The sequence below is a fragment of the Pectinophora gossypiella genome, chromosome 8 (assembly GCF_024362695.1).
Source record: "Pectinophora gossypiella chromosome 8, ilPecGoss1.1, whole genome shotgun sequence".
Taxonomy (NCBI): Eukaryota; Metazoa; Arthropoda; class Insecta; order Lepidoptera; family Gelechiidae; genus Pectinophora; species Pectinophora gossypiella.
Genome location: NC_065411.1, coordinates 14,355,240 through 14,377,408, shown reverse-complemented (window position 1 = coordinate 14,377,408; position 22,169 = coordinate 14,355,240). Strand labels below are relative to the sequence as shown.

General features: G+C 40.4%; 1 protein-coding gene across 1 annotated transcript in view; it reads right to left on the bottom strand.

Moving 5' to 3' along the window:
• The window catches only part of LOC126369161 (uncharacterized), a 31,178-nt gene that overhangs the window by 329 nt on the left and 8,680 nt on the right, over positions 1 to 22,169 (bottom strand). Inside the window, exons 4-16 of the mRNA XM_050013455.1 lie at positions 16,356 to 16,556; positions 13,714 to 13,911; positions 12,320 to 12,521; positions 10,720 to 10,892; positions 9,995 to 10,093; positions 7,089 to 7,284; positions 6,680 to 6,779; positions 5,548 to 5,653; positions 4,951 to 5,175; positions 3,418 to 3,618; positions 2,035 to 2,214; positions 785 to 983; positions 207 to 379 (exon numbers count right to left, since the gene is read on the bottom strand). Coding sequence (XP_049869412.1) covers positions 207 to 379; positions 785 to 983; positions 2,035 to 2,214; positions 3,418 to 3,618; positions 4,951 to 5,175; positions 5,548 to 5,653; positions 6,680 to 6,779; positions 7,089 to 7,284; positions 9,995 to 10,093; positions 10,720 to 10,892; positions 12,320 to 12,521; positions 13,714 to 13,911; positions 16,356 to 16,556 — 2,253 coding nt within the window. The remainder of the gene's footprint in view (positions 1 to 206; positions 380 to 784; positions 984 to 2,034; positions 2,215 to 3,417; positions 3,619 to 4,950; positions 5,176 to 5,547; positions 5,654 to 6,679; positions 6,780 to 7,088; positions 7,285 to 9,994; positions 10,094 to 10,719; positions 10,893 to 12,319; positions 12,522 to 13,713; positions 13,912 to 16,355; positions 16,557 to 22,169) is intronic.

Genomic DNA, 22,169 nt, shown 5'->3' with positions numbered 1-22,169 from the left:
TTGATTTTAAGACTTATATTTGAGTCTTCAAATGCCTCTTGACTTGGCTCATGTAACCAATACCGACACCACCGAATAGAAGAAAGGGGTTGAAAAGGCCTTTTTTTTGACGTGACGAAGGCTCTCACCCGGTAAAACGTTTAAGACAACAGCCTGAGGGTGCCCAGTTGGGACTACACTCCGAAGGAACAACAATATTCCCTTACCTGATCGAAGGGGAAGGTCTCGCAGACTTCCTTGTCATACAAGAATTCAGCCAGTATCCCGCGCCGGTATGACGTCAGCATAGGACACGACCCGTAGCCGTCGTACTTGGCTTGCGGAGTCTTCCCCGACATGGTGCTCCATAGGTTTTGCTCCACCACGTGGCTTTGTGGAGCTGTGGAGGTTATGGAGAAAATCTGTTGTAATATGAAAAAAAAACATGTTCGATTTCGGTTCAGACTATGTGTTCGTTTTTTTACAATTCTTGTCACACATTATGTTGTCGTCGTATTTGAAGCATAAAACTGTTATATCCTTAGGATTTTGAACGCATCTTCTAATAAAGAGAAAGAAGAGTCAAAAAAGAAAAAAAAAGAAAGAAAGGGAGAGGAAAAGAGTCTGTTTTTCCAACTCGTTATAATATGGGAGTTTTCAAGGCTAGAGTGAATAGGCATTTGCTGGTAAGCGTCATTCACCCTAGACCACATCGTTACTTACCATCAGGTGGGGTTGTGGTCAAAAACGAGCCTATATTATAAAAAAAAGAATGTCTTTATATAGAAAAGAGCAAACCACTCACCAACAGCAGCAGCAGTCTTGCTATTAGGAGTACTAGTACAGTCTCCTAGCCCGTAGATGTTGCTGTACCGGATATGCTGCAAGGTATGCCGGTCCACATCCAAGTGGCCTGTCTCCGTGGCCAGGGTCGAGCAGTGCAGGCAGTCCGGGGTACGCATTGGAGGCGTCACGTGGAGTAGGGTGTACGGGAGTTTGATTTTCTGGAGGAAATATACAATGGTTTAGACGGATTCAGGTGGCAGTTGTCCACTATACTGCTTATTTCTTCTCTTCTTTTATCGTGTGGGTTGTGAGGTAGAGTACCAACCTCATCAACCCTGGTGTCAGGGTTACTATTGAGCCGCCAAAGGCCCCTGACATGGCTCATGTAACGACTACTTACAATCAGTGAGTAGTTACCGGGACCAACGGCTTAACGTGCCTTCCGAAGCACGGATCATATTACTTTCGGACAATCTGGTGATCAGCCAGCAATGTCCTAACCAAACTAGGGACCACAAAGTAATTTTTGTGACATGTCCCCACCGGGAATCGAACTCGGGACCTCCGGATCGTGAGCCCAACGCTCGACCGATGTACCACAGAGGTCGTCTTAGATGCCTGCTTACTTAGATGCCTACTTAGCCGGACTAATGGAGAGCGATTATGCCTGCTGCACACATGGCAGGCGAGTCGGATGCAGCATTTTACAGCTTCAACTCAGATTATAATTACATACTATGTAGCCGAACTTTAAGGAGCTATTCAGAATCTATTAAAAGGTCGTCTTGTGCGTAACCTGCAGGGCAAAAAATCTAATATCGACTATCATGCAAGTAGATTCCGCCTTATCACATTTTTTTTTTAACGTGACTTATTGTAGATTTGCCGCAGATGGCATTAACTACTTGGCCGGAGGCCTTATCACAGTAAAGCTAAAAACCTTAGCATGATCAGCTATTTATCAAAAAATTACTATTGTATGCAGTCTCTTACGAAAAGTAATGATAAAATTGCAGCCTATCACATAATATATACATTGCCGGTAAAGTGGCTATGGGATTTGAGAAGCAGTAGAGCTATCGTAGTTATCTGTTTGCGGGAGTAGTAGTAAAAGAGAGTGGGGTTGAACCGGCGACAGCGGTTCTCATACAAAATACGCGTTAGGGCCTTTCCATCGGGCGAACTATTCGGACGCTTCTTAGGTAAGTATATATTCTTGCGTTGGGTGTCTTTCACTACTTGGTTCTTATCTTAAACATGTCTCCACACCTGCCCGTGCACCATGAAGATAGCCGCGCAAGGCTGTATCTCCACCAGCTCGGTGTTTAGGTTGGTGACGATGCAGCGAGCGCGCGCCACTTGTCCGAGTGCCGCTGCGTATTTGGTCACCCCGAACAACGCCTCCGCACCAGTGTTGTATGATATGCTCGAGTAGTTCCGGAGTTTTTTCTGGGGAAGGCGGAATAATATTATGTTTACGAATAAATATTGAAGAATAAAGGATTTTGTTTTCTTACTAGCTCTTATTAGCTCGGTGGCGCAGTTAACGCGCTTGGTCTGCGATTGTTGAAGTTAAGCAACTTTCGCAAAGGCCGGTCATAGGATGGGTGACCACAAAAAAAAAGTTTTCATCTCGAGCTCCTCCGTGCTTCGGAAGGCACGTTAAGGCGTCGGTCCCGGCTGCATTAGCAGTCGTTAATAACCATCAATCCGCACTGGGCCCGCGTGGTGGTTTAATGCCCCGCGATCTCCCTATCCATCCATAGGGAAGGCCCGTGCCCCAGCAGTGGGGACGTTAATGGGCTGATGATGAGCTCCTAAGGAGATCTGACCTGGTGTGCGCGTGGAAAACGCAAAAGGGGCGGCCTAAAGACCTGGCGTCTTTTGGTTGACCGAGAGTTGAAAACTCTCGGCTTATCATGGGAGCAAACTACAGAGGCTGCGGAAGATCGTGAGGAGTGGAATTCTATTATTCGAGCCCTACATCCCAATAGAGGATAAAAGGATCAGAAGAAGAACCTTACTATCACAAACAAGCAGTTTTCGTCGTTTTCAGCCATCCTAATTATACATACATACATACATACATAAACTCACGCCCGTAATCCCTAATGGGGTGGGCAGAGCCACAAGTACTCAAAGACAACTTGCAGCCACTGTTGATACGAAGTCCTAAGATGAATTATGATGAACCTTATGGTGATAAGGGATCAGCCTATCGCCCATAACATTAGCCCGTCATTTAGAGGACACAATCCCTCTGTCGGATTTTACGACATTAATTAAACATTTTACAATTAAACATTATACATTTTACATTAATAAACATACATTTACAACCAAATGTGTGTCCTAATTATAAATTTTTTATAAACTAGACGATTGGTATTTCCAATCCCGCGGGATATCGAGTTGAGACTGCAATCCCTAGTTAAGACATTGTAGACTGAAATCACAAGATAGTGTGAAAATGATCAATATATCCCGACACCGTGGCGTGTGGAAATGACGCACATTCAAAAATGCAAAATTGACCTTCAACAAGATTATCTGATTCTAGTTTTTCTGTTGTTTTTTTTTTGGTTTGATTGATTGATCCATTCTTATCTGATTTTTACAACCCATACGAAAGAATAACTAAACAACACTAACTTTCCTCCAATAGTCATCAGCGAGGTACATGATCTTCTGGGCTGCGCCGGCGCACTTGCCCCCCTTCTGCGGGAAAGAGAAGACAGCATGCCCCCCCTGGTGCGCCTGCACGCAGCACCACGTCTTGTAGCAGTAGCAGGGCGAGTAGATCGTCGATACGCCGCTGAATGGGTCGTCTAGGGCGGGGCGGAGGCCTGGGATCTGGGGGAGGATTTTTTTTTAGGTTTCGTACCAACGAAACTTCGTGGAAACGAACCCTTATTGTGTAAACCAGGGTGCAAACTACTAAATACTAAGTTGCTACAGTCAGAAGTGCGATACTGCCTATTTTACTTTACCGTAGGTTATGTCAAAGCACACCCGGGGCACTCGATACTAAAATCTCATGCTTACCGTGCGGCGTGCCGCCTAACACGTAAGTGCGAGTGAGACAAACGGTCCGCGCGCTCCCCCTTGTTCCTTAGCGGGGCACAGGGGAGGGCTACGGCGGGCAAAGTTCGCCCCTCCGTAAGCCCTGTCGATTCCGGTGGTGCCGTCGGCGAGTCTGCTCACCAGGTGAGACCCTATTGACGGAGGCCCGGTGAGCGAATCCAGCATATATGAGCGACTCCAGCGACGGCTTACACCCGTTTAAAGTCTAAAGACCCAGAGGGTGTGAGGTCGGCGCCCGATACGAATTGGTGCGGGATGGAGAGCTATTTATACCGTTGTACTATGAGTAGTATTATTCTTTATTCTATACCCAAAGGGAAGGAAACAGAACCTTCATAAGATCACTTGTTATTAAGGATATTAATAGGATTACGAAAGAAGTACATAAAGCAAAGGTTTGTGGTAAGTGTATGGGACATACCTACCTAATAGTGTGGCACCTGTACTTTTAAATAACGCACATTTACAAACACGCAGCGGACGGCCAATCCGAGCGCCCGCCCGCCTCTATGATTAAATGTATTTTTGGTTGGCACTACCTACTATCTTTTCCGGTGTCGCCATATTTCTTTCTTTCTTGTTAGTCTGTGTTTGTGTTCACCGGGTTGTTTTCAGTTGTTGTTATATTAATCTTGTCAAATCTAGTGGAAAACCTCATTAAAGTAAACCGTAATTCCAAAATCATATTAGTTTAATTTCCGTCTAACACATTCAACCTAAAATAGTCTACCATTTATGATCAGTCACATCTCTAGCGTAAACAAGCCAACGCGTCTCAATGTTTGGATCTTGTAATTTAATTTAATATCCTAAGTAATACAGTTCATTCAATTATTTGTGTGGGGTTTTATTACAATTACCAGCGCTCCCTACAGTAAGGCTGGCAGAGGAAGACCTAGAAGGACGTACATTGACCAAATTGGAGATGTCCTCGAAAGGTTCAGTACGATCTATGAACCGGCGTGCATGAAACGATTGATGAATGTGAAGGAAGCAAAAGAAGTGTGCCAGGATTATAGCAAACGGAATTCCATAGTCTCTGCTTACCCCGGTGGGAAATAGGCGTGAGTTTATGTTATGTATGTGTTGGGGAAACTTTACCTTTTCATACTCGTTGATTAATCCGAGAGCGACGACCATGAACTGGTAGTTGATGGTGTCGCCGCTTCGCAGGCGCACAACACAGTGGTCCGGATCAAACTCCTGCGCATGGTCTCGGATCCAGCACACTTTGGGCGGGAGTACTGATTTAAGCGGCCTCCGCGCTTCCTCCGGTTTCTTTATACCCGCCGCTATCAGCGTAAAGAGGGGTTGGTAGTAGTGGAACTGAAACAGATACACGCCCGTAATTGCGATTGGGGTGGGCAGAGTAACATTCCGTGTGAAGACAACTTGTAAGCCGTTTCTCTCTGGTAGTCTGGTGGGTATCGAAGTTTTTATATAGTATTGGTGGGCATAGGATACGAAATGTAACCTCACGCTCATAGTCCTTATCGGGGAAGGCTGAAACTTAGAAAAGTATCGGCGTCCGAAGGACGTAACATAAGTACGATCCCGACGACCCGATTACTCTAGCCATACAGGCAGCCAATCAGCTCGCGACACCAAACACTTCGTGACCCCGATATGTTACCTACTGAATAAAGATATTTTTGAATTTGAATTAACTACTTGGCCGGAAAGTGGGTCAGTACGTACCTCTGAAGGCTCTAAGATTATGATGTCATTTTCCTTGAGCTTGTTCGCGAACCGCCATGCGATGCTGCAGCCACCCGTGCCTGCGCCGACCACAAGCAGCTTACACCTGGACATTAGGGTGTAGTTTTGAAAGTGCCTGTAAGCCATCATCATCAGCCGGATATCATCCACTGCTGGATATAAACACTGCTGGACACTCCTTTCAAACAAAACTTACTTTAACCGGAAAATACACGTTATGACTATTCAGTTCGGACTTTGACTGGACAAAACGAGATTTTCCCTAACGAGTAAAAACGGGCTTTATCTATTACAATAATATATAATAATATTATTAATACTACAATAATAATATTGTTATAATGAAGCTGCTATCACCTCTTCAATACCATGTAACACCTTAACTGCTTGTGACTTTGCAATGAATAAATTAATATGAATATGAACTATTGAAAACGGGCTTTGATTAGTACAAACGGACTTTGACCGAATAATACGCGCTTTGATTAGTTACTTCGGACTTTAACCGGTCAAAATATCAATCGGACTTTAGCCGTACAATATGTACTTTATGCAAAGAATATGCGCTTTAGTGTCTTCGAATTTTAACCCAAGAAAACGAACTTTCTGCTAAACAAGTGAAGGGACATTACCCGATACATTAGTATTATATGATCTGTGCCCGGAGGAAACTGACTTTGAATGGTGAAAACGGACTTTGACCGGAGAATACGCGCTTTGACTAGTCAATACAGTCTCTAACCGAAAAAAGGACTTTAACCGGAGAATATGTGCTTTGACTATTGAGTTCGGTCTTTGACCAAAGACGTTCCTTGACTTGTAAAAACGGTTGTTAACCGGACATAACGGGCTTTAACTAGTGAAAACGGGCTTTAATTAGTGCAAACGGATTTTGACCGGAGAATAGTCAAAGTACTAGTGAAAACGGGCTTTGACCGAACAAAAGGAGCAACCTGAAGATTTGACAGACCGCCCGTCTACCTTCCAACCCGAGAAGGCAAAACCAGCCAATACAGGTTAGGTCAATACCTCCGTAAATGCATTTCTCGGGAATGTGGGTTTCCTTCACCGCTGAGCGCATTCCCCTAGTGAAAAAAGTTTTGAAACTTACCGATGCACACACGAGGAAGTAGGCAGATTAGTAGAATAAAGTCTTGCGGCATTGCAGCAGTAACGCAGCGGTCGGACGACAGCACCCATTGAACCTACCTCTACATGAATTTAGACAATCATTCGCAAATTTTATACCAAAAATATACGTCTTCAACACTGAAATTTTGACAACAACAACCTCCTCGAATTCAATTCAGTCCAGGAGGTTGCTGTTGTCAAAATTAATCAGTCGATTTTAATGCAATCGAATATCATTTTACGTTATATCTTTTTTTCTTATACTCTTAATTAACAGTCTAAAAAATTAATCAAAAGTATAATAATAAGAACAGCAATATCAGTATAGAATGTTATAAAACCTATATCTAAGTATATCGTAGTTTTAAAAATCGAAGTATATTACTTACTTATATAAATAAACAGTAACCAGGACCGACTGCTTAACGTGCCCTCTGAAGCGCGGATAATCTTATTTTCGGAGTATCGGGTGATCAGCCTGCAAAGGTAAGTACCCGCCGAGATTCGAACGCCGGACTTCCGTTCGTAAGCCCAACGCTCAACCACTGCACCACAGAGGCTGTATTTATAGTACCTACAGGGGGATTAAAATGGCCACATCGAAGCAATTCATCTAAGAAAGCGATATTGCTATTTGACATTTGTTTGCATTGCGCACTTACTGTTATATGCGCAAGTGTCAAATTGCAATATTGCTTTCTTAGATGAATTGCTTCGATGTGGCCATTTTAACCCCCCTGTTATAAGCATTTGGCGTGCAGTACAGTTACTGCAATAAAAAAAAGACAGTGGCTTTTTGAAAACAATATAATGCAGTTAGAAACAAAAATAAAATATTTACATAAACCTTTCAAAATCCCACTTTCAATTTATTAATTACATTGAATAATAATGATTATGACAACGATTAAACAACTTAAATCTAATAAAACATGAAAAAATATGTTAGTTGAAAATATTTTTTCACTTAAATAGTATGTAAATTCTAAACTATAAAAATAGAATTCTCTCTAGTTACATTGTACATTTCAATTCATACTTATTCACGTTGTAAATATTAAAAAAATCACTAATCTTGCCGCGGTCCAAAGACAAATATGAATTATGCTAATCTAGAAATGGAAGCCAAGATGATCAAAAACCAATCTCATGTTTCTTTCGGGCTTATTTTCGAATTTTAATTATGACCAACGTGATTAGATGGTAAGCCGTATCGCCGTATATAATGGTCGAGTCAACTGTGTTAGTGAAAACTGCACTTAAGATAAATTAATAATTCATAGGTGCAATTCTGGTAGTCATGAGCAATATAATGTACCCACTTTAGGACTCTGTCGCACTAACATATTTGACATTTAGTGAGACTTAGTTCAATTTGACAAAAAAGTTAATGTGTCATGGTACCAAAGTGTATATATCGTGGCCAGATCGTAAAATTGATCATTTCATGATGTGTTCGACCATTTCATGAAATGGTCATATTTCATGAAATGGCCAACTTGAGTTGACTTTGACTATATCGTTGAAACGTCAACGTTTAATGATATATCAATCAAGGTTTGTGGTGTAATAAAAATGTGAATAGTCGATTAATATCTTGGTTTAAAATTATGTACCTATTCGATATAAGCTTTTTTATTATTTTTTTTATTAATATTATATGGAAAATTGCACAATTACATTGATTCATCGATTATAATATCAATCAAGTTTTAAATATAATCGACACCAGCGCCACTATCGGTGGAGAATATTACTAATTTTACGATATGATTGCCAACGTTTGGCCATATCATGAAGTAATCATGCTAGTAGTAGTAATCATGTAGTTGCTCATATCGTTAAACGTTTTGTGTTCATTGATCTGGCCAAACTACATCATGATATGGCCAACGAATGATATTCTATTTCATTAAATATGACCATTTCATGAAATGATCGAGCACATCATGAAATGATCAATTCTATGATCTGGCCACGACATATACATATTAATGCTCGAGACCGTACCGGGGTGCGAACCGGCGCTCCCCGTTTGGGAGCAACCCGGTGTACCGCAGGACCCCATTCAGTGGCGGCCCTAAGACGGTGCGAGGTGATCAACCAAGACTGGTCCACCCTGGCCGCAAAGTTCATCGGGTTAGATTGCGGCCACATAAAACTCACATCGGCAGGCCGTAAACAACACTTTTAAAAGATTTAAATAAATAAATTTCGAAGGCCGTAAATTAATCGTTTTTTTTTATTATTATTTTAAGGGTCTGAAGGGTGCCACTTTGAGATCTCGCACCACCTAAATATTTAGCTAAGGCCGTCACTGACCACATTGATTTTTCTTCAAGCCAATTATAGTTGATCGCCTCTAAACAGCTTCTTTGCATCCACCAGCTTGTTTCAGTTTGAACATTGTCATTTTTAAGAACGTTATCTATTTGAAAGTCCATAATTATAAATAAATGACGGACTTGTAAAATTCGCTCTTTTTACAATATTATCAGCAATGGCGGAATTTTAGCCGCTAAGTCGGATGACAGTAATGTGTATTAAAACTACTAATAGTTATTGACTCCGTATGAACAGTGGCTGCAAGTTGTTGATTGCGACTCTGCCCACTCCATTAAGAATACGGGCGTGGGTTTTGTGTATGTATGTAATTTGAAAACTGAAGAAAATAATGTGCGAAAAAGGTGTTTGCGCAAACTATCGTGAGCACTGCGTTCAGTGGCGTCCCTAGGGCGGTGCGAAGTGTGCCACCGCACCGGGCGTCGAAATACGAGGGGCGCCAAAATCAACCAAGACTGGTTCACCCTGGCCGCAAAGTAAAATTGCTCCGGGTTAGATTGCGGCCACATAAAACTCATACCGGGTGGCCGTAAATTATTCGAAAAATTTGTATTTTAAGGGACTGAGGGGTGCCACTTTGAGGTCACGCACCACTGTGCACGTTCCATCATAAAAAGTGCAACAAAAAATTCAGAATGTACCCTCCTCGCATCAACCAGTCGGGTAAAAAATGACGCCTGTCACTGCTTAAGATATATCCTTGAAATTTACACTGTCACAAAGAAAATCCGTATTACAACATCAACAACCAATCACAATCGTTATTGCCTGATCACGTGATCTACGCGTCACGCGATTGGCGGAAAATCTCAATAGAAAGCTTTAAGCCAATGAGTATGAAGTTAATTTCTGTCATATAACATGACACGAGTATGTATTCTACCAACACCTTTGCCTACACCTAAGTTTCGGTTTTGTTTCATTTTGCGAACGGGTTGATGATTTTCCTTACGAACTCGGGACCGTTGTACCATCCTTTGAGCATGAAGTTCCAATAGATGAATGGGAACAGATCCCTCTTCATGTAGTAAGCGATTACCCTCTCTTTCGCCTGAAATGAGAAAACAAGGCATGCTACTAGGCATGCTGCTTTAATATACTAATATACTAATTTTTAATATACTAATATATATATATAAATAATATTACTAATATACTAATTACGAACACGCAAACTCGAATAGTATACAAGTGTATAATGTGTATGTAGTGTAGTAGTGTGTGTAGTGTAGTGTATAGTAGTGTGATAGTGTGTGTAGTGTAGTGTATAATAGTGTGATAGTGTGTGTTGTAGTAGTTATTTGTTTATAAAAATAGGCATAAACATAAACAGTAATCAAAAGAAAATGAGACAATAAAATATTATAATGAGAGTATAGTGGAAGTTCGCGCTCGGTCTGCGATTGTTGAAGTTAAGCAACTTTCGCAAAGGCCGGTCTTAGGTTGACCACAAAAAAAAAGTTTTCATCTCGAGCTCCTCCGTGCTTCGGAAGGCACATTAAGCCGTTGGTCCCGGCTGCATTAGCAGTCGTTAATAGTCCAATCCGCACTGGGCCCGCGTGCTGGTTTAAGGCCCGATCTCCCTATCCATCCATAGGGAAGGCCCGTGCCCCAGCAGTGGGGACGTTAATGGGCTGATGATGATGATGACTCAAATGTTATAATAAAAAATAATACCTGGTTGAAGGGGAAGGTCTCATGCACGACGCCCCCGTATATAAACTCGGCGAGTATGCAGGTGTTGTATGAAGTCACCAGCGGACACGCGCCGTACCCGTCGTACGAGTGTGTCGGCTTCTGGCTCCTCATCGTTTGGAGAAGGTTCTTCTCCAGCACGTACGACTGTTTCGCTGTGGAGAAAGAGTGATTTTGAATCAGTTTCATCCTATAAACTGGGTAACCTAGTGTGTGTTAGTTGAAGAACCAAATTGTTTTTGTGTTCCTTTTTATATTCCAGAACTATTTTTAAATATTATTTCCGCTATTGAGTCGACGGAATAACTACGGCTGCGAAGAACCAAATTGTTTTTGTGTTCCTTTTTATATTCCAGAATTTTTTTAAATATTATTTCCGCTATTTGTGAATATTTATTTAGGAAGCCTTTTCAAAATTCTTAAAGCCCCGCGCGGCATCGTTTCAGTGTTTGGTATTCCTTTTGGCATAATATTTAAAACTTTCGTTGATCAACGGAGGTAGGTGAGGTTCGATTCCCATTTTTACCGTTGTTATCTTTTAGCTATGTTCATGTTAATTATAATAATTTAAATTCCTTAAATTGCATTTCCTATTAAATTTATTTAATTGTTAGCGAGTTCCTCTCCTTTTTATCGCTACACTAGGTAACAGAATCAGAATCAGAATGAACGTTAAAAGTACTTCGAACCGTAAAGAAAGTTCTTTTGCATTCGTCCCCCAACATAGTCAAATAATTTACTTTTTACTAAACGTCAAAACACGAAATTACTATGGAATTTGTATTCAAAAACATGCATAGAAAACGTGATAAAACGTCTGACTTATTATTACATTTTTCTTGATTAAAATGCATAAATAAGTTAAATAGAATAAAGAAAATGTTTTTCGTTAATTTTAGATTTGTCTTTATTTGGTAATCAGAATTTTATAATTTAGCTTGAATCTAGTACACGACCCAATTATTATTACATGACTGTACTTTCATTTGACTTTTAAACCTTCACACGTTTTGAATCTTTTTAGTAAGTAAGTATTTTTTTAATCCGTTCAGGTGGAATTGTCACATTAATTCTAATAGAACTGCGTTTTTTTTTCCTTCTGGCTTACTGCGTTTACTAATTCGGCAAATTCGTGCCGACAGTAGTCCCATCAGTTCGTAAATGTCACTCCGTTAGTCCGTTCCGATTTTGCTTCAGTGGCCATGAATATTTAAGCTGGTCGCACTTTGGACGCGTCATCAACTCGTGCGTGCACGTACACGCACGTAATACGTACGGAAGAATACGCACACAAAGTGCGACTGGTTTAATTTTCACATCACATGAAAAAAAAAATGATTACCTAAATGATAAAAATGACTGGTATTAAATATGTTCCTCTAGTTATTAAATAACTTGTAATGTATACCCTCATTGATTTAAAAGATGTGTTGCTGTTGCAGTTTCTTGTCATTTCTTCTACTCAGCCGTAACACCTTGCGAAATGACGTAAATTAAAAAAATGATAAATTGACCTTCAACAAGTTTATCAATGATAATTACGTTGAATAAATGATTCTGATTTCTGATTACATCAACTCACCAATAGCAGCAGCAGTCTTACTATTCGGCGTGCTGGTACAGTCGCCGATGCCGTATATATTGGGGTACTTGACGTGTTGCAGCGTGTGTTTGTCCACGTCGAGAAAGCCCTGGGCGTCGGTGAGGTCGCGCGCCTGGGCGAGGAACGTGGGCGTCGACATGGGCGGGGTCACGTGAAGCACGTCGTACCGCATTGTTACTTTCTGGAGAATGAGAAGGAAGCGTTTTAAACAGAGTATGTAGTTGTCGTGGCCAGATCTTAGAATTGATCATTTCATGATGTGTTCAACCATTTCATGAAATGGCCAACTTAAGTTGACCACATCGTTGAAACGTCAACCTTTGATGATATTTCAATCAACGTTTGGCCATATCGTTAATGCAGGCGGTGTTTATGTTATGTGGTGTAATAAAAATGCGAATAGTCGATTAATTTCTTAGGTTCAAAATTATTTACCTAATCGATATGGAAAAATGTACAATTACATCGATTCATCGATTATAATATCAATTAAGTTTTAAATATAATCGACACCAGCGCTACTACCGGTGGATAATGTTACTAATTTTACGATATGCTTGCCAAAGTTTGGCCATATCATGAAGTAATCATGCATTTAATTGCTCATATCGTTAAACGTTTTGTGTTCATTGACCAGACCCAAACCACATCATGATGTGGCCAACGAATGATATACTATTTAATGAAGTGGTCACATTTCATGAAATGGTCGAGCACATCATGAAATGATCAATTCTACAATCTGGCCACGACATAGTCACAAATCGCCGGCGATAGATGTTCTAGAGCATAGTACCCCGTTAGTCCACAGAATACCAGCGTCGTAGCTCGCGCCGCGGCTTATGCTGAGTGAGGCCCATTTATAAAGGACACCACCATTGTTGACCAGTCCATACACTCAATTACAATTTGTCTATTTATTTGTACTCTCTTGTTCAAGTTGTTTACGTGTTTTGATTTTATCTGTTACTGTGGTTCCTTTATTTATTTTTATTTTTTTGACGTGACCTATTGTAGATTTGCCGCAGATGGCATTAACTAGTTGGCCGGACAAATGGGGAGCGCTGAAGGCTCCCACCCGGTACAACGTTTAAGACAACAGGCCTGAGGGTGCCCAGTTGGACGCGAACCTCGGCTCAGGGCGTCGTCTGAGAGGAAAAATATTTGAATGAATTAATCGACCCTAGTGGGTCGATAGCGATAAGCGCTGATTGAGGGAAATCGTCGACCACGCCGGTGGGGTCGGTATCGGGGTCTTAACCTCCTTTATAATAAACGTTTCTTTCTTTCTTAGTCACTACAGACTGCATGGAGAGGGAGTTTTATAGCGATAATTCTGCCCATCCCATTGGGAATACAGCCGTGATGCTGACCTTGCATTCCGGACCTTGTCCTGTAGTAAACACAGCCTCTTTACACTCGGGGTCGACCTCTGTCAGCACCGTTTGGTAGTTGACCGCGATGTTCTTCCTCTCCACCACCTTCAGCAGGCTGTCAGCATACTTCTTCACGCCGAAGATCACGGGCAGACACGTGTTGTACGTTATCTTCGCTTTTGAACGGATGTTTCTCTGAGAAAGAAGGAATTGGGTAGTTACCTAGGTCAGAGATAAATTATGAAATTTTGGTTACTAAATAAAGACAGATCTAAAGCTGACAAAAAACTATTTTTTTTTAGTTTTTACTATTTTTCATTGTTGTAGAAGAGGTTACGACGAGTTACGGTAGACGAGTAAGTGTGGTATTAATAAACCAATCTCAGCTTTGAGATGGTCTCAAGATCATGTCAATGTGACAGTTCTCATATAAAAACAGGGACTTGAGCATGATCTTGAGGGCAGTCTCAGCTGAGATTAGTTTATAAATACCACCCTTAGACCGCTTTTCGAAACGGTGGCACGAGCAAGCTGGGGTCAGGGAGGAGTAGAAGAAGGGAAGAGAGGCCTTTGCCCTGCAGTGGGCTATTTTGCTATTCACTAAAACTATCGCAATTTTTTTTTGTCTATTTAATGTATTTTTGAAAAGAAAAATGTAATAATAAATGCGACATTTTGTCAAGTTTTTCTATGTCACAGGTTGCTTTTTCATACAAATTCTATACATAGTAAATAATTTTGTGTTTCGACGTTTTTTTTTTATTCAAAGTAATAATAAACATTTTACAATCAAAAACGGTGTCTCATAAACCTATCGACAGGTAGATCGGTTTAGTAAGTAACTGTGTTGACTACCTATAACTCAACTAAATCAATATTACGGGACGAAAGAAAATAAATAGAGAATAACTTAAGTGATTGTTAAACAGCGCGGAGTGTAAATATTTATGCCTGCAGACAGGTTTCAAATCGATTAGCTATGACTAACCTACAGAGCGTCGGTCGCCAGAAACAGAGAAAACCAAGTTGCGCCTTTTTGAAAAATCTTATTCTGATGTGACACCCTCTGTCGTTCAGTGGTCGAGCGTTGGGCTTACGATCCGGAAGTCCCGGGTTCGAATCCCGGTGGGGATATCACTATCACTAATTTAAGAGACACGGTGTTGTCGGTGTAGCATTCTACATGCTACTTTTTTAGGGAAAAATAGGGAAGTAGTGTCCATCTTGCCTTCCGCCCCACACACAAAAACACAAACATCACTTCACACACATCCCGATCCCCCAGTGAGTCCCGGTGGGAACACAACACAAAAATCACTTTGTGAGCCTTGGTTTTGTTGGGACATTGCAGGCTGATCATCCAAAAGTAAGATGATCCGTGAACCGTGATCCGTGTTTCAGAAAGCACGTTAAGCCGTTACTACTTACTAATGTAAGTAAGTAGTCGTTACATGAGCCATATCAGGGGTCTTTGGCGGCTCAGTAATAACCGTGACACAAGGGTTGCTGGGGTCGGTAATCCACCTCACAATCCACACGATAGAAGAGAAGAAGTACGTGGCAAATGGCAGCCTTGTCGCTTATATTTCAGTAACAAAAAACAATTGCAGTTAATTAAAATATTATTGATACAAGATTACTAAACATATCTCAATCGCAATGGCAGAAAAGCTATTATGATACCGAATCAAATGACATGTTGTAAATCAAAATATTTGAATCGCTTGTCGACTTTCATTGCTTATGCTTATGTGTGGAACAATTAATGTTATGTCATCAACACTTTACGGTATAGGAGGCAAGTCGGTTTGTTTATAATGTTTTGTCAACTTTAATCTCTATTCTTTATGACGACGGGTCACAGGCACAATGAGCTGTGATTTTTACTTTCTGGCAATGTTTCTAAAGTGAGAATGCTGCCGATGTAAAAACTCTTTACTAATAAGGACACTGGCTGGCTACTTTTCATTTTCAAATTATTATTGTTCTTTCTTGTAAATATTTTGCCCCAAAATTATAAATATTTTACCCCCATAATTAAAAATAAATTTTATTTTATTTTTTTATTTGATTTTAATTTGAAATAAATATTTTGAATTTTAATTTTGAATTTGAATTAAAAATATTTTGCCCCAGAATTATAAATATTTTGCCCCATAATTATCAATATTTTGCCCCAAAATTATGAATATTTTGCCCCAAAATTATGAATATTTTGCCCCAAAATTATAAATATTTTGTCACATAATTATAAACATTTCGCCCCAAAATTATAAATATACTGCCCCCACAATTATAAATATTTTGCCCCAAAATTATAAGTATTTTGCCCCACAATTATAAATATTTTGCCCCACAATTATAAATATTTTGCCCCAATACTATAAACATTTCGCCTCAAAATTATAAATATATTGCCCCCACAATTATAAATATTTTGCCCTAAAATTATGAATATTTTCGCCCAAAATTATGAATATTTTGCCCCAAAATTATAAATATTTTGCCCCACAATTATAAATATTTTGCCCCATAATTATAAATATTTTGCCCCACAATTATAAATATTTTGCCCCAAACTATAAACTTTTTGCCCCAAGATTAGAAACTTTTTTTAACAAAATTATAACTATCCTTACCTTAGTAAAGTAAGAATCGGTCAGGTAAGCGATCTTCTGCGGCGCCCCGGGGCACTTGATGGGGCAGTTGGGGTAAGTGAAGATGACGTCACCGCCCTGGAACGCCTGCAGGTCCGCGAACGTCTTCTCGCAGTACTTCGGGTCGTATATCGTCGACACGCCACTGCTTTTGTTCTCCAATGCTTCTAGTAATCCGGGGATCTAGTGGAAAATTATACTATACAATTTAACATACATACACACATACGTAAGATCACGCCTATTTCCCGTTGGGGTAGGCAGAGACGACGGAATTCCACCTACCACGCTCCTGACACGCCGCTTTCCCTTCTTCCGCTCTCGTCAGAGACTAATTAATTATGTAATTTAAAGTTCGCGTAAAAGCGCAAATAGTGGAAGAATCAAGTCGTGACTTTTGCCGTGAATCAAATATGCTAGACAAGATTTAAATACAAAAAGAATTATGAAAATCGGTCGGGTAGCTTCGGGAGATAACCGGACATACTACATACGTACCTAATTGCATTTACATACAAATATACCATCCGTGAAAATTGTTATAAGTTTCAGAAGAAAACAGCAATTGGATAGTTTCCTATGACAAAGATAAGTTATGAAATTCTGATTACTAAATAAAGACAGATTATAGCCGTCCTTCAAATAAAAACACTTTGCACTGTTTAGTTATTTACTCAAGAAGTTAAACTATAAAATATAAAGAATAGTGTAAAATAAATCAGTGTGAAAAACAAATTAACAATATTAACAACAAAACTATGGCGAGCGGTAGCGAGCGGGCGGGCGGACAGTGCGCTTATTTGGCGCGCGATTAACACCAATAGGTGGCGCGTTTATTTTACTCGCTATAGTCTCCCCCTCCAAGCCTCGTACACGTCCCGTGCGAGACTTGGCACGACGAGGTCGACCACGTTTCTTCTTAGAAACTACCTCTACATCAGTTCCAACGAACGGAACCACAGCACTGGCATGATACTTGCCTACAATGCGGTCCTCCTTATCCTTCAGTTCGTAAGTAGTGGGACTGACAACTTTACCAATTATGAAGGGACCCTCCCTTCTAGGAGCGAATTTAGTCGTGAACCCTCGTGCGGCATTACTCTGGACATGCGACTCCACTAACACATGATCACCTACACGATATTCCGGTCCCGGACGACGACTAACATCAGCAGCATTCTTCCGACGCTCTTGTTCATTCTGGATACGGGCGTTCACCTCGTCCAATTCCTTAGCGAACTGACTCAAATACGGGGTGATCTGAGGTAAGTAATTTTCATTTTCTACTACCTGACGAATATCATAAGCCAGATCCACAGGCTCACGCATCTCGCGGGCAGGCGTCAGATAGACAGCAGAATTACCTGTATCATTTCGATGTTTTACAAAAGCTGTGGGGACTCCCCCTGGCTCTAAGATGTCTCGGCACCTGTCGGGCAAAGACAAAACAATACCTTCCTCCTCTCGGGAATCGACAGACGAACATACCAGCTCACGATCGACGCGCTCGTACTCCAAGTGGTATGTCTGAGGATTAGGTTCTGATAAAAATGTAAAAGTGTCGTTACTAAAATTTAGCACCATGCCAGCCTGTTTAATAAAGTTCATCCCTAACAAGGATTCCTTTGCACCAGGCAATATAACAAACTGCGTAGATATAACAAGTCCGCGCACCCTCACGTCTACCTTGGCGACATCAAAAACACCAGAATTTACAGTTCCATTTGCAAGCTTAATACTAGTCCCTACTTTCTTAAACTCGTGGCCATGAGCCAACAAGTGAGCATGCAAACTATCACTAGCAACTGAGTGTTTAGCACCAGTGTCTAATAATGCAGTGCCTTCAGCACCATATACAACGATAGACATCATAGGTCTCTGACGCGAGTCAGTTATGTTCCCTAAAGCGGCGACAGATTGAAACGCAGTTGTAGAAGAAGGCGAAGACGGCTCCGGCTTCAAGTTACGGCACGTCGAACAATTAGAGCGTATAACGCCGGGCGCACCACATCCGAAGCATGATACGGATGGCGTAGGGCGCGGCGAAGCACCGGTATTCGTAGCAACAGGAGTCTTGCTATTCTTCAATAATTTCGGACAGGCATCTTTCAGGTGACCAAATTGTTTGCAGTAGGAGCAGCGCGGTTTGGATCTACTTCTTGTAGTAGATGGCCCGTTGGGAGCAGGCGTAGCAGGTGGTACAAAAGAAGCAGGCTCGGCAGAAACAGAAGGCTGTGAGGTAAGTGTCTCATCGATCCTCTCAGGATGGCCCTCGTCAAGCAGTTCTTCCACACGTCTGGTAAGTTCCAACATCTCCGCAAACGTTTTAAATGTCGTACGACCAATTTTCTTTCTAATACGTCGATGCAACAAGCCATAGACCATATCCAGCTGTGTTTCTTCAGACAAAGTTTCAGGCGGTAATTGTCCAATGAGAGCCCGAGCATGACACACAAATATGTCCGTTGGCTCCTCCCCCTGTTCCTTACTAAACAGCCGACGAAACACCTTATGGGGCGGCAGGAGTGCTCCATAAGTTTGTTTCAGCAGGGTAATAGCTTCTTGCCAATATACTACTTGATGCTTTATACCTTGCCACCAAGTAGCAGCCAAATCTGTTAGTAGCATAGGCAAACCTCTCAAAGCCATGTCATCAGTTACTCCAACACATTCTTTATAGATAAGCACAGCATCAATGAATATCTGGACATCACCCGTTCCATTAAATCGTGCAGTACACCGTGACAAGTTACCAGAGGATGCTGATGGCGCTCGAACGGCACTGAGAATCTGCATCAATTGTTGATCTGTAACCATCATAGGAGTCGCAGGTGTCAAAGATAGATTAGGCAGGTTAGTAGCTTGGTGTCCATAATAGCTTGAAGATGGATGAGTAAAGCCATGCTGTTGGTATGCCATTTGAGGGTAAGACATAACAGATGTTAGTGGTGATACACACTGTGCTTGTGTGTAATGCAGGTAAGGCGATGAATAATGTGGCGCAGTAGGGAAACCATGCTGATACACGGCGTGTGGCGCAGACAGTACATGCGCTGGTGACACGACGGGAATGTTGGAGACAGCAGGGATCTGTACCACAGGTGTCGTAACTACCGATTGAACCATCTGAGGTATACATTCTCTGGAGACTTCATCCGCCCACAACACCCTTGTTGTGGCAGATGTTAGTGGTGAGGTCATCACAGGAGCAGCAGAACTCGGCAACACAGGCGAAGCTGGAGAAATGCCGGTAGACACTGCTGGAGCGGTACCAGAACCATCCGGCACCGGCAACGACTCTAGAGGAGCCGTCGTGACGGGACACGCATCCATATTTTGTCCAGTCGGACTAGCAACACGAGAACGCGTAACCACCATAATTACAGTCAGAATGTTCACAATATCAGTAATATTATCAGTTGTTCAGTTCTACCAAGTTTTCAAAGTTCACAAAAATATTTTATAAAGTTCTGCCAAATCCTATTATCATTTGAATTAAAAATGTAAAAAATATTATGAACGTGTCTCCGAATTTTTCACGTCACTTTGACAGTTTAGTCCAAAGACCTTGTATAGAATAGACGGATAATATTTTAGAGTGACGATCAAACTATCACAGCTCTCTTTCTTCCCTATGGCAACAATCTCTGTGGAAAAAAGAAACAAACATAGACAAACACCGCTGTCTAGAACGTCAGTGTTTACCGTTTTGAGATGTTGTGGTAGTCAGCTGGATACCAAACCTGCCGTTAGTTTTTTGGTGTTTTGGGACATTATTTTAACTTTTTATATAAACAATCTGTGAAATAGTTATTCATTATGAACCATGGCTTGCGTAGCTATTGGTTGTGAGAGTAGAATGGGTGTTATAATGGAGAACGATCAAACAATGTCTCACCATGGGTAAGTTATCGACCACATAATACATGTTTGTGTGCAAGAAATACATTACCTGGTCTGGTTTTTGTAAAGTTTATTGAGCCCTAAACACGATGCAGACGCATATTTTCAGCAAAGCCGTCACATTTGTACAAATAATTGATTTCACATTTTACGTTAATCAGCTTTGACAGATCATGTACCCAAAGTATTATAAGTAGTGTTGTCCTTTGATATCGATAACATAATATTATGTTTGAATGTAACATCTACATGTTGCGTTATTCTATTCACGTTTAATTTATTTTTCGACCTGTTTCCGATTTGGATGAAGATTACATAAAGATATTGTATTTTCCAGATTTCCTAAATATCCTAATTTACGAAACAAGAAATTAAGAAACAATTAGATTCAGACCATGAAACGAGATAATTCTCTCTTCTGAAGGACGCCTTCTCCTTATTTAAGCCTGTGCTAATTACATTTCGATGTATCTTGCTTTCTATCGAGCAGGATACCAAACAAAAATATTACATAGAGATGCAGTACCAACAATATTCACTCACATATCTCACATAAGGTGAGTTTAAGTTTAGTTATAAGTTTATAGATAAATTTGCAGCTATTTCGTTTTTGTATTCTACATTAGCATGGAAAAAATATTTCAATACAATACAAATATTCTCTATTGCACAAAATAATTAGTATGAATAACTATTTTGGTAATTACCTGTGATTATTCCTTCTATAAATAATTAGTATGAATAACTATTTTTGTAATTACCTGTGATTATTCCTTCTATGTGCAATGTGTAAACATGCAATGCTTGTGTATTTGTGTGCTCCACGTTAATATGTGCCATTCTTGCAGGTAAAGTTATAACGACCAGAGCCGACACTATACACTTCTAAAGAAAGTGAACAAGAGGAAATATTTTTTTTTATCACCAAAAGTCGGAATTGTTCAGTGCTTCGTAGTCATTGTATTCTAACTATATTGAATAAAAATCTTATAAAGAAGTATTTGCTTTTATTCTTTAATCGCATTGAGATAATCCCCGAAATATACTAGAAGGTCGTCTACTTCTTGTATCGAGAGCCGATTCGATTTCCGGTCAAGTCAATGAAAAACGTGTATTTAATTTTTATAAAAGGGTAGGTATGTGATTTATAGCAACCAAAGGGTCGCCGCAATGTCGTATTAGTTTGTCCATGATAATTACGTTGAATAAGTGGTTCTGAATCTGTCACCGCAACGTACGGTTCTTCTTAGGTATCTTTCTATCAGGGTACAAATAGGTATCGTTTTAACTAATTTACTTGTGGTTCTACCCACCCAGGTATGGATACTAGGTCGTTATTTCTGTATTTAATTAATCATTCAATTTGTAATGTATATTTTTTTAGATCTTGGACTAACATGAAATATTTAGCCAATAATAATGTCGATAAAGACATGGAACGGCACTAGTGGTTCTGATACAAAAACATATACTATAGGTACGTTTCTATAACAAACCCGCTACACGAGTACAAAAGACGTTACGACGATAGTATATTTATCTCTTTTTAACTTATGACGGCTCACATGAGTGCGAAAGACAAAACCTATGTTTTTCTTTCGTCTTAAATATGCTCCGTCTATTCTATACAAGGTCTTTGGTTTAGTCTATGATATATACAGTTCGAAGGTTGGCACTACCAGCTTTCTGTCACTGTCACTTGTCAAAAATGTCCGAATAGGAAAAGGAAGTTCACAAAGACCTTGTATAGAATAGACGGAGCATATTTAAGACGAAAGAAAAACATAGGTTTTGTCTTTCGCACTCATGTGAGCCGTCATAAGTTAAAAAGAGATAAATATACTATCGTCGTAACGTCTTTTGTACTCGTGTAGCGGGTTTGTTATAGAAACG